We start from the raw sequence: 13,088 nt of genomic DNA, 5'->3' as shown, positions 1-13,088 counted from the left end.
GACCTGATTCTATTTTAGACCACTTCTGGTTAATTACTTGCATAGATGCTAATGTTTATGTATTTTCTTTTTATTATTAATTATTGATAGACTTTGGTTTTATATTGTAGTTTTTTCTTTCTCTCAGGTTGAGCAAATTTTACGAGTGGAGATGACTTCACTCCAGAAACAGTATTATAAGTGGATTTTAACAAAGAACTACAATGCACTCAGGAAAGGTGTAAAGGGTTCCTCATCAACATTTCTTAATATAGTTATAGAACTAAAGAAATGTTGTAATCATGCATTTCTCATAAAGCCATTGGATTATGAGCAGAAACCTCCTCCCACAGACTATTTACAGGTAACCTGTGTTTAATTTTGTAACTTTAATTTACTGTGCCTCCTTTCCAGTAAAACTGGCATTCAGGTGTATATTAATTAACAGTGCTTCCTTTCCAATTTAACTGCCATTTGTGTATTTCTTTTGTCACATTTAGGACCTAATCCGTGGTTCAGGGAAGCTAGTGCTACTGGATAAATTGTTGATTCGCCTGAAAGAGACAGGTCATCGTGTTCTGATATTCTCTCAAATGGTGCGGATGCTGGACATTTTGGGAGAGTACCTGCAGCTGAGGCACTTCCCCTTCCAAAGACTAGATGGGAGTATTAAAGGAGAATTGAGAAAACAAGCTCTGGACCACTTTAATGCTGATGGATCACAGGTAAAAGAATTCCACACACATCCAGAAGAGAGTATGACATTCTGAATTTCATTTTTTTTTATATGAAATCACACAAACTACACACACCTACATAATTATTCAAGAACAATATTGCAGTGCACAAATGTTAATGTGATGATATTGCCATGCAATGATGTGATGCTAAATTTAAAAAAGAAAGGAAAAATTATTAATGAAATGTCAGTTGGACTGTAGTAATTATTAAGAATACCTCAGTGCCAGTTATCATCACATTATTGGTACATGCCAGTAGTTGAACACGTTAGCCGATTGTGGATGGCTCCCATCACCTGTATCTCTACACATGCTCATCAGTTTCATTCTACGAAGAGAGAGTGCCTTTCAGTTAGCAGCAGTTACCTTCCCTGCTGATATTCATCCTCTCATTGTTTTGAAATAACAGTGTTATTTGTTCCAGTTAACAATGACCTTTATGGATGGCATTGTTTGCCAAGAAACCGAGCTTTTCTTTTTGTTACAATGTGAGGTCTGTAAAGGCTCCAGTGACATTATCAGCATACTCAGATAACTCCTGCAGCACACTGTAAATGATGTGCACTCATACGTCAGAGTATAAGGGACAGGTGCCAGAATTGTTGATAGTTGATGGTGTTGCCAGAATTCATTCACATTTTGGTGCTGCTGCCAATAGCCACCTGTCTTCCCTTCCAGTACTACTCTGTGTCCTCTATCTTTCCACCTGAAATGAGAAGAAGGAAAAGAAAGATAAGCTCAAAATGCTAAGGCTACTGGATTGAGCAAGCTAAACTACATTTATGCAATGTCCGTTATTGAGAATAGTGCCCACAGTAGGAAGTCAGGTGGGCATTAAGATGTATCTACTACAGAATGGTATGCTCTGTTCCAAACATGCTATTGTTAGTGCAGTTGTGTCAACACTGTGTGACTGAGTTGTTTACATCCAAGGGATGTGAATATGTTAAATCCCAGGATAATAATGGTCCAGTTCTTCAATTCTATGGAAGAGGTAGCATCTGAATAAATAGTTAATGAATTCTACCACTCTCCATGTCATTTCAGTCCCCCCACCCCAACCCCCACCCTCACCCAACACATATCTCATCTTATTCAATTAAAGCATCATACCAGGGGAATGATTTATTGTCTGTTTCTTGCTTACAGTGAGATTTATTATCTGGATTCTTGTTACACAAAATTTTTCACCATTGGCACTTATGCTGTGTCTAAGGTAAAACTTAATCTATAAGCAGGCAAGACATCCCTTCCTAAGTGAAAATCAGAAGATAGATCACCTCCACTAACAAGTTTTAAGTAAATTAGATTTGATGTGTGTGGCAAAAAAATACATTTTAGTAGTTACAAACAGTTATTACTATTAATAGTGTACTCAAATTAATCACTGTGCATTATGCACGGCCTTTTAATGCATGTACTGATTGAATACAAACAACCAGACAAGACACAGCAAAGCAAGCAAACAATGACGTTTGCTAGTAGGACAGTATTTTCCTTTCAGCCAATACCACTGATGATAGGCAGCCATGAGGTGGAAGGGAGTGAGGGAAAGGATTGTTTCCCTCACACCCTGCCTCACCCCTCAGGCACATTTTGAGCTGCCTGCTGTTTACTTTCTACATACCAAGAGAATGCAAGTGAAAATGATTTCCCCATATAAAGAGAACATAAATGCTGTAGACACACCAAGAATTGATCTCATAGAGGCACCAAGAATTGATCTCGATGGACCTTTGTAAAGTAGGCATCACAGACATCTAAAACTGACACAGAAAAAGACAAATGTCACTGATTTTTTTATAGGCAGAATACAGTAGAATAAGGAATAGAGGTAAACTGTGCGTACTGCATCTCGAGTAGTTCCAAAATACACAATTGACCTTACTTGCACATGAGTGCATACACAGCTCTAAGCCCCCCCCCCCCTGCCCCCCGCCCTCCCCCCTCCCCCCCCCCCCCCCCCCACACTGTTTGCTTATGCTGTACTGACATATCAACTTAAATTTAAGGTGCCACAAATTCTTTCCCTGGAAGAAAAAATAGGGAATATAACATGAAAGATAACTCATCTTGGTAATGGAAGAAGAAAATATGTCAACACAACACATAAGTGACAAAGGGGATTAAAAATTATACTACCCAAAATATACTGTGGAACATAATAGTCACTTAGTATTTAAATCAGTATGTTCTTAGTTTTATTTTCTGTTTGTGGTATCAAAATAGCATATTGTTGTTACTTATTTACTTTGGTTTATCATTAATTATAATAAGATTCTGTTTTCCTGGTGCTGTGTCTTGGCTGACCAGTCAGGCTGCAGTGTACTTATGAGTAATGTAAAGAGGATAGTAACACCCAAAGAGTTTGTTCTCTTAATACAAAATTTTAGCCAACAGTTGCTGTAATAATCATCACATGTAAGCTTTCACGGCCGGCGTCTTCATTAATTCGAACTTCCGGGCTGAATTGCCGTGGTCCACATATAAAACTTTTTGTCCTTCCTGGCGTTTCGTTGCCTACTGCGGGCAACATCTTTCGAGGTAAGTCGGCGACTGGCTGCTAGGTGCTGGAGGTCCCACTTATATAGAGCCCTTAGATGGCGCCACTACTCGTCACATGCTTTCGACTTTAAAACTATCTCTGGCTAGTGCCATCTCTCTCGATTACAGGAAATCGATTGTCACTTCATTGGTGCAAAGTTGACTGCCATATCTTGTCTAATTTCAACCCTTCTATTTTATTAAAATTATTTTCGTGTTGTAGATCTCTATAGCTTCTCTATACATGTGGGTATAATAATGAGAGATCCTAGCTATCACGTTTGTCTCACTAAATTTTATTTCATGATCACCGTCTTTGAAAACGTGGTCCGCTACAGCTGATTTGTCAATTTGTCCCAATCTACAGTTCCTTTTGTGTTCCGTTAGACGGGTATCAACACTCCTTTTAGTTGTTCCAATATAAACCATGCCACAGCTACGCGGAATTTTATGCACACCTGGGTAGCTAAGGGGTGTCATGCGTCTTTCACCAATCTTAAACTTTCACTAATTTTCTTGGTAGGTCGAAAGATTGTCTCCACTTGAAACTTGGCCAAAACTTTCCCAATATGGTCCGTGATGTTATGAATAAATGGAAGAAAAACTTTTCCAGCCGATGGTTGTTGTTGTCTTGTATTTTCGGACACTTTTCTTCTAGGGTGGAGTGCTTGCTTGATCTATCTTGTTGTCAGTGTACCCATTTCTCTTGGAAGCCATTCGCAAATGGCTTAATTCATCTTGCAAATAAATTGGCTCACAGATATTATTAGCCCTGTCCACTAAAGTTTTTATGGCTCCTCTCTTCAGCGTAGGATGATGATTCGAATCCTTATGTAGGCAACGATCGGTGTGTGTGTGTGTGTGTGTGTGTGTGTGTGTGTGTGTGTGTGTGTGTCTTTCTTTCCTATATACCTTATGCCCTGAAGTTCTTTCTGCCTGTTTAATAACCAAACAATTTTAGTTGTCCATTACTCTCTTTCTCAATCTTTGGATTGAAACTGTTTATGTGCGCCAAAAAATCACTCAGTTCCTCTTCAGCATGATTCCGTATCACAAAGGTGTCATCCATGTATCGATAACATTTCAAAGGGCTTTTATTGGCCGACTGCAGCACTTGTTCGAAAAATTCCATAAATAGCTGGGCTCAGAGGGCTACCCATGCCCACCCCATCAATTTGTTCAAAAAACTTGTTGTTATATTGAAAATAAGTCGAGGATAGACAATGTCGAAACAAAGCTATTATATCAGTAGGAAACATATCAGCTATGTAAGAAAGAGCTTCGTCAACAGGGACCATGGTGAACAGGGATACTACATCGAAACTGACAAGGATGTCACTTGGACTAACTGCGATCTCCCTCAGTTTTTCGATAAAATGCATGGAATTTTTAATATGAGTGTCAGTTTTACCTATATGCGGTTGCAACAAAGAAGCAACATATCTAGCCAGTTCTTGAGTAGGAGCCCCAATGGCACTTACTATCGGTCTCAATGGGACATTGGGCTTGTGTATCTTAGGTAACCCATACAGTCTAGGAGGGTAAGCTTCCGTTTTGCAAAGGTATTTTTTATCTGCTGTAGGAATGGAAGAGCTTTTTATTAATCGCTAGATAGCACTTAACACTTTCATTGTAGAGTCATTTTTCAGTTTCCTATAGGTGGTAGGATCCAAGAGGTCACTGATCTTCCTATGATAATCTTCAATCCTTAGCACAACAGTAGCATTACCCTTATCAGCAGTAAGTACAATAATATTCCTGTCCGCATTAATCTCCCGTAATGTCTTCCTTTCTCCTAGGGATAAATTACTGCTGGGTGGCTAGGCTTTACGTAATATCCTGTATGTTTCCATCCTGATTTCATCGGCAGAATGCGGTGATAACAGACGAATCCCTGCTTCTATATTGGCAACAATATCTTCCGTGGGAATCTGTGATGGAGTGATAGCAAAATTTCCTCCTTTCGAGAGAACAGAGACTTCCTCCTTGGATAGTTCTTTCCCGGACAAGTTGATAACTGTATGGGAATTGTCTGTTTTTGTAAATGCTCAAACTTCTTCTTCTACCTATTAGAAGACACTTCTGCGCTAAGTTCCCTAGATCTAAATGTTAATCTATCCACCTTATTCCAATCACCCAAACACATAGTATTGCTAATACGTAAATGAAGATTTAACATTTGACTACTAGTTACTGCAAGTTCTCGAAGTGTTTATTGGATCCGCTCCCACAGCATCATCAATTCCACGCGTAAATAAATACGGTTCGCTTGCACTTTATGGAACATTCTTCTCACATTGAAAAACTTTGGAACTGTCCCATTGTTACGACCACATAGCAAAAAAGTGAGTGAACAAAGTTTTTGGGCTTTTTTCGTACGTAGGCTCTCCAGTCGTCATACCATAGTCGACATATCCTCCCCGTAGAGGCGTCTAATCATAACATGTAAGCTTTCACGGCCGGCGTCTTCATTAATTAAAACTTCCGGGCTGAATTGCCGTGCTCCATATATAAAACTTCTTCTCCTTCCTGACGTTTTGTTGCCTACTGCAGGCAACACCTTCCGAGGTGAGTCGGCGACTGGCTGCTAGGTGCTGGAGGTCACGCTTACGTAGAGCGCTTAGATGGCTCCACCACTCATCACGTGCTTTCGACTTTAAAACTATCTCTGGAGTTGCTGTAATAACTAATTTAACAGTGATACTCAAGTATGAGCAATAAGCTGCCAGATGTTTTAAGCAAGGAAGCTGCTGGTAAGAGAAAGATAAGAATTAGGTAGACAGAATTTCAAATCTAAGAGATATTTTCCTGTTGCAACCAATTCCTCCTTCACACTTTGACTCTTGATATTTTCCATTTGTTACTGCCTCACTAATTTGCCATGTTACATTTTTCTTCTGAAAGCACTTGTTATTGCTTTGGTTTAACACAAAACTTGTCCTCTTACAATTTAATATTCATGCAATCCTTATTCAGTCTGCTGTAATCTCATAACACTTTTATATGCAGTGCGTTAATTCATAGGAATAGCAGAGGCAATGCCTTCATAACCTGCTGCCTATCGATAGAAAGAGCATATTCTAATTACAGCAATCAAATCTTTGATTATGATAGTGAATATTATGTGTTTGTAATTTGTTTTATTCTTAACAACTCACACATAATGTGCCTGTTTTGTACCTCAGCTCAGTGAGAACTTCTGTTTTTAATTTCATGTTTTATTTCCTTTCTCTAGGATTTCTGTTTCTTGCTGTCAACCAGAGCAGGTGGTCTGGGTATTAATTTGGCAACTGCAGATACTGTAATTATTTTTGATTCTGACTGGAATCCTCAGAATGATCTGCAGGCACAAGCACGTGCTCATAGAATTGGACAGAAAAATCAGGTAGGCATGCAAGTGAAATCATATATGCAGAGACAGAGAGAGAGAGAGAGAGAGAGAGAGAGAGAGATGGTCCAACAAGTACCTGATTTCAGAACAGGTGATAGAAACTCATAAAAATTGATTATAGCACTCAAAGCTTTCATAGCACAGATTCATTCTCAAGAGAAACAAGGAGAATTTCTTGGAGGAGATTGGATTCTTCCTACTTTCTGAGAGCAAAAGGTGCTATTATCTGTTTTTGTATTTTGATATCAGTTATTTCCACATCTCGAAGGTAAAATTTGCATTAAAAGTAATGGAACACTGTGAAAAATACATCAAAATTGTGGAGAATAGTATTCAGTCACTAAGTGACACATCTCAAAAATCACTTCTTGTTCCTCTTTCCATAAGACTGTTAGTTTAAATGAGCACTTCATTAAGAACATTTGTTGAATTTATCTAGACTGTTGTGCGTACCAGAAAAAGTCAGTATTATGATTCAAATTGTAAATGCAGGAAATCGTGTATCTGAAAAGGACTGTGATCTATTAAGAATATCGTGTATGGAGTTCAAAATGAAATAACCCAGATTTTCTTCCAGCAACTAGCCTCAGCTTGTGTCATCATAATAAGCAAATTGTTTCGTAGATGGTTACAGATTTCATCACTAGCTGGGAAAAGCATTGTTTTTCTACCACCTTTTTTCTCATATCAGATCTGTTGTAGAGCATTTAACAAATGTTTCCTCATGATACTGCAATATATTTGTTGTATTAAAACACTCCACTGCAGAGTGAAAAATTCAGTCTGGCTATTTGTTATATTATTCACAGCCTTTAGGACAGTCAGCTACTCACAGATGAATAACAGGTGAGGAATAGGTGCACTTAAAGGTCAGATTATTCCATTAGTGTTCAACCAATTTCCCACTTTTTTCAGCTCCAGCTTTACTAAAAACAAGAACATACACCACAGAGTTATAGAGATGAAAGGTCAGATGTCTGTGTTAGTATAGTTGTTTGTTGTAAAACTCAAAAACTAGCAAAAGTTCAAAAGCTAGTTTAATTGTCTGATTTTTACATGGATTTTAAATGCTTATCATTGATTGTCTGATCCATTATGGGATATCCATTATCAGGTAAGAAATATGATCATAGTTCCTCTTCTTCATTTTTTTACTCAATGTATATAGATGTTTGTTGTAGAGCTGAAAAAGTGTGTAACCTAGTGTAAGTTCTCTCTCTCTCTCTCTCTCTCTCTCTCTCTCTGCCTCTGTGTGTGTGTGTGTGTGTGTGTGTGTGTGTGCGTGCGTGCGTGCGTGTGTGTGGTTTTGTTCACTTTGCTTTTCATCTTTATTCCCTCCTCCCATTGCTTATATATTAAGCTGGAACTTCTCCTAAACACACCTCAAAGTGATAGACACCCTCGCTGAAGTAACTAGTGTTTATTGAAGCTAGTGTTTGTTTTGTCTTTAACTTCTGTTCATAACTCCTGCTGTCTAGATGAAAATTTTTCTGTTCTTATTCCACTGTAATTGTTACTGAGGAGCAAATACTAGCTTCATGACATCTGTGCATTTCAACTGTCATTTATAAAGATTACAAACCAAAAGATTTGACCTGTAGCTCACTTTACTTCTGTCCAAAATTTACATATTTAAAAATTGTTTACAGGTTAATATATACCGATTAGTAACACGAAGCTCAGTGGAGGAGGAAATTGTTGAACGTGCAAAGCAAAAAATGGTTTTGGACCACCTCGTAATTCAGCGGATGGATACAACTGGGCGAACCGTTTTGGATAAAAAAAGTTCCTCATCTACGACTCCATTCAATAAAGAAGAGCTTACAGCAATACTCAAGTTTGGAGCTGAGGAATTATTCAAAGATGAAGAAGATGGTGATGAAGAGCCTACTGTAAGTATCTACTGTCTCCTTGAAATACTTATAACTGTTCAATACCAGAGAAGGAAAGTTGCCAATCATCATATAGCTTAGATGCTGAGTCGCGATAGGCACAACAAAAAGATTCACAATTATGGCTGTTCACACGGCCTAAACAGGAGAACTGCAGTGGAAGTTATTGATAGTTTGTTAACACTTTCAGTTATATTACATTAAATTGATTCTAGGGAGAGAAGACTTTGGGATGTGAAAAGAAGTCATCTTATTTAAATGGCACATATTAAATGACCTACCTTTAAGGAACATAGTACTAGAGTGCTAATATTAATTATATTTGAATCTAATACATCTACGAAATAGGAAAAGTCGTCCAACATCAAGTTCTGTAATTCCACTACATTACCCTCAAGACATTTACATGCTATGGGAAGTTGTTCAGTAACTATGTACACATATACTCCTTTCTGAACTAATGTTCAATTCGTAAAGTCTATGTAGAGGCTGTTTTTGGTTCTGATATCCTTGGATTGTATTATTTTAGAGAAGAACATATTGGTCATGTTAACAGACAAGTTTGTGTGTGTGTGTGTGTGTGTGTGTGTGTGTGTGTGTGTGTGTAACAGAGTTCCTTCATGACATATCTGCAGGATCTTCTAGAACTAACAGCAATTCTCATAACGTATTTTTATATTTTGAAAATATTATCTAAAAGTTTGGTTTAAGTGTTTCCGACTGTTAATTTGTATTCATGTTTTTAGAGTGCTAGTTTTTAATCTTGTTTTTCTTGTACATTTCTTTTCTTTAATTGCAGTGTGATATAGATGAAATATTGAGAAGGGCAGAAACACGTGACGATGCTCCAGCTACTGTAGGAGATGAGCTTTTATCTGCTTTCAAAGTTGCAAGCTTTGCAGCATTTGAGGAAGACAAGGACATAGCTGTAACAGAACATGAACCTGATGATGAAAGCAAAGATTGGGTTAGCATTTTTCAAAGTCCATTTTTATGTTAATGTATGTACTTTGTGTTGCATGTTGTTAATATACACACTGAGTTAAGATAGAGGAAATGTGTTTCAAAATATATAATTACCATGTTCATGGTGAGAAATATACATCTGATATAACGTTGAGCTTCTCGAAAACAAAGCATTTCTGTTTAGCTTTAAAAGCATGTTTGAAGGAAGTGGGGGCTTTTGCAGGATGTGAAGGTGATGAGGAAGACAGTTTTTCTTGAACTCATGGGATCTAGGAAGGAAGCAAAACTGAAATAGTGTGGAAAACTGTCTTCCTAAGTTTCGCAGCAAGGTGCTCAGTAATGAAGTTTAAGAAACTGTAGCAGCAGTAAAATAGAAGTAGTGAGGAGAGGACTAGAATACAGCAAACATATGACAACATGAATGAAAAAATATTATTATCAGAAACAGAGAATGGAAAGTGTGGCTCAGATAGGAGGACTGACATGCCAGCAGGGGGGAGGGGGGGGGGGGGGGGGGGTACTAATATAACAGAGTTAAGCCTAACATGTATCAGAGATCATTCATGAAGCTGTGAAGATGATAATGAGGGCGAGATACCCCATTGCCTTCATATCATAAGAAGATATCTACTGGTACTACAACGAGTCTGTCAATGTAGTTACATTTCTAAAGAGTTCTTGTAGCCCAAGCACTTGTAGTTATATGGAACACTGCCCATCAAAATTTGATGTATAATAAATTTGCAGTTAATATCTCTGCTGATGATTTTAGCGTATTTCTCGTGGAGAAGACATGGAAATGATGTGGGAGTCCATTTCTGTACAAGGACCAGTAATATTAATAGGACCTGTGTGGCATAAGCAAGCTGGGACTTCTCACACGAAACTTTTCTCTCAGTAGCCTCTTTTTCTCGGTTTTAAGCCTCTTCTCCCCCTTCCTGTTCTTTTTTTTATTTGTTCAGGAAATCTCCAGTTCTTCTACCATTTAATTACAAGTTCCAGTCTGAAATCAGATCGTGTTGCTGTCTGCTTAATCATAGTCTATTTAGTTGGAACTGGTGGCCTCTTTTTTTCCTGTCTCAAATGAAGATGATGTGATATTTTTCATTTTCATATTGAAATCATTGAAGAAAATCATCTTCATTGGATTAGATACATAAATTATTTTGTTTATTTTTTTGTGTCTTTTTTTCCATTAAGCATATTTTGTGCATTGTCCATCTACTTGCAGAAGCAATTTCCGCAAGTTGATGGAAGCAGTTTCTTTCATATTGCAGCAAGTACTTGACAGTTGCTGAAAGTTTTTTTCAAATTTGCAGAAGTTTTGTGTGTTCAATATTGGCATGAGTCTCACTGAGGAAAATGAAAATGCCACAAAGACACGTGAACTGAAACAAGTGTACCATGGGAACTCAAATATACTTGGCCACCGTCAGCCAAGGAAGACTGGAAAAATTAACCAATTACTTTGTTTCACCAGATGGGAAAGTAGAATGGGTGTAGAGATATCGTTAAATCTTAGCTGATTTTTAATCTTAATGTAGATATAAGTGCATTACATTTGTAATAAATAATGTTTGCAAAAACTGAAGAGTAACTTGTGTTCTGGCGTGCAGAATTTTTGCACCATATTTTCAATTTCATTACATGTGTAATAAAAATAAACAGATACTTTTTGCAAAAGTAAAAGAATAATTCAAAGTTGATCTGTTGCTGATATAGCTTGCAGCATATTTTTATCCTGGTTTTGAATATTTTATTGTACAATAGACAAGAGTTTTTTGATAATTCCATGTGACATCCTCATAAAGTTTTAATCTCAATGAACTCCTGTGATTTTAATTTTTTCAATGGTGGTTCTTGATAAATAAGTATAGTACACCTCTGTATCCATTTCTTCACCCAAACTTTTTTTCTTAACTGTTTGATTTTCTGATTTTTCTTCAGTAATAGTAATGCAACAACAATGGCAGCTGCCCTGGTTTTTATCACAACACTGTAAACATCCACTTGCCGATCTCAGGATGCATCTCTAGTGTCAACACTTATCATATACTTGCAGCAAGTTGCTGAAATTAACTTGTCCAAGCGACTTGTAGACATAAACTTGTGGAAGTTTTTGTTCTAATGTTAACAATTCAGCAAGAGCTTGCACAAGTTACTTTGCTAGTGGACACACACCTTAAGAGCATTATTTGGAGCCCCTGGAGAAGATGATGCGTCAGTCATCAAAATATGCTTTATAAAACAAGATTGTTAGTTCTGCTAGAAATTTAAAAAAAAAAAATTACCATCCATTGGAATATTCTTTGTCATTATAACTGAAAAATATCCTTAACAGGACGAAATCATACCTGAAACTATCAGAAAGAAGGTGGAAGAAGAAGAACGTCAGAAAGAAATGGATGACCTGTATTTACCTCCGAGGAGCCGGAAGACACTGCAACAGATAAACCAGTCAGACAGTGAGGGTATGTTGATACTTGCATTGGGAATATTATATTCATATTTATATATTTGTTAGACATTTACTGTGAATTGTCAATACTACAGGTGAAGGCAGTGGACGTGGGAGGAAAAGACGTAAGAAAGGAGAAGAATCTGACTCATCAGAAGGAGGTAGTGATGACGAAAGACCAAGAAAGAGAGGCAGGCCTCCTCTCTTTCCTCGGGAGAGCATCAAGGGCTTCACAGATGCAGAGGTATCCCTCTGCTTCACATTTCCAGTCTCTGTACACTATATTAATACGTGAACTAAAAGTTAAAGTAAACTTCTCGGCACTACGCCATGTGTTGGATCTCATGCACCTCTCCAGTTGTTCCTTTGAAGCTGCTGGGCCTTGTTCCCAGCCTGTGCCAAGCAAAATCGATGGCAATATGGTGAATAAGCAAGATTTTCTGGTTGTTTATCTTCAGAGGCAAATGTTATATGTGGGCTGTTAACTAACATTTCTTAACTTCTGGTTCCTTAATGTCCTTCATGTATGTGAAAGGTTTCATTTCTAACTGTGGCTAGTGGGTCTGTGACATAGATTTTTCAAAATTTTATCGGAGATAATCACTCCTAGACAAACTGTGTAAAGAAAATATTGTGTAGCTGATATACCCAAAAAAATTGTGGGCTACTGTAACTCATCTTTTGAACTTGAATTTGTCAAGGCATGTGATACTATGAATACACCCTCTCTCTCTCTCTCTCTCTCTCTCTCTCTCTCTCTCTGTCTGTCTCCTTCTCCCCATCCCCCTCCCCAAAACCTCTCCTGTGTCGTCTGATGCCAGTGACGTGATTGTGTGCTTGTACCAGTGACAATAGGCATATTTTTAGCTTACACTCATTGTGCTGTGTTCCTTAACAAAGTGATTCACCTACATTGCATTCTTACATGATTTTCAGAAGCAAGGAGTTTGTAACATCTAATTTTTGGCAGCAATTTGTTATACAGATTGCATAATTCATTATATCTCTTAATAATTTGTTATTACTTGTAGTCACTAAAGTTTCATAAAAAATTTTATACCAAAAAGTAATATTGCTACTCTTGTTGACACACCTGATAGACTAAAATTGTGGGCATA

The 13,088-nt window shown here is 37.6% G+C and overlaps 1 protein-coding gene across 1 annotated transcript in view; it reads left to right on the top strand.

Moving 5' to 3' along the window:
* Positions 1-13,088, top strand: part of LOC124799193 (chromodomain-helicase-DNA-binding protein 1) — a 78,846-nt gene that overhangs the window by 37,470 nt on the left and 28,288 nt on the right. Inside the window, exons 14-20 of the mRNA XM_047262727.1 lie at positions 128-343; positions 480-704; positions 6,499-6,648; positions 8,304-8,546; positions 9,346-9,513; positions 11,854-11,983; positions 12,066-12,214. Coding sequence (XP_047118683.1) covers positions 128-343; positions 480-704; positions 6,499-6,648; positions 8,304-8,546; positions 9,346-9,513; positions 11,854-11,983; positions 12,066-12,214 — 1,281 coding nt within the window. The remainder of the gene's footprint in view (positions 1-127; positions 344-479; positions 705-6,498; positions 6,649-8,303; positions 8,547-9,345; positions 9,514-11,853; positions 11,984-12,065; positions 12,215-13,088) is intronic.

This window comes from Schistocerca piceifrons, chromosome 5, assembly GCF_021461385.2.
Source record: "Schistocerca piceifrons isolate TAMUIC-IGC-003096 chromosome 5, iqSchPice1.1, whole genome shotgun sequence".
NCBI lineage: Eukaryota > Metazoa > Arthropoda > Insecta > Orthoptera > Acrididae > Schistocerca > Schistocerca piceifrons.
The sequence above is the reverse complement of the archived record's forward strand: the minus strand, read 5'-3'. Positions and strand labels throughout refer to the sequence as shown.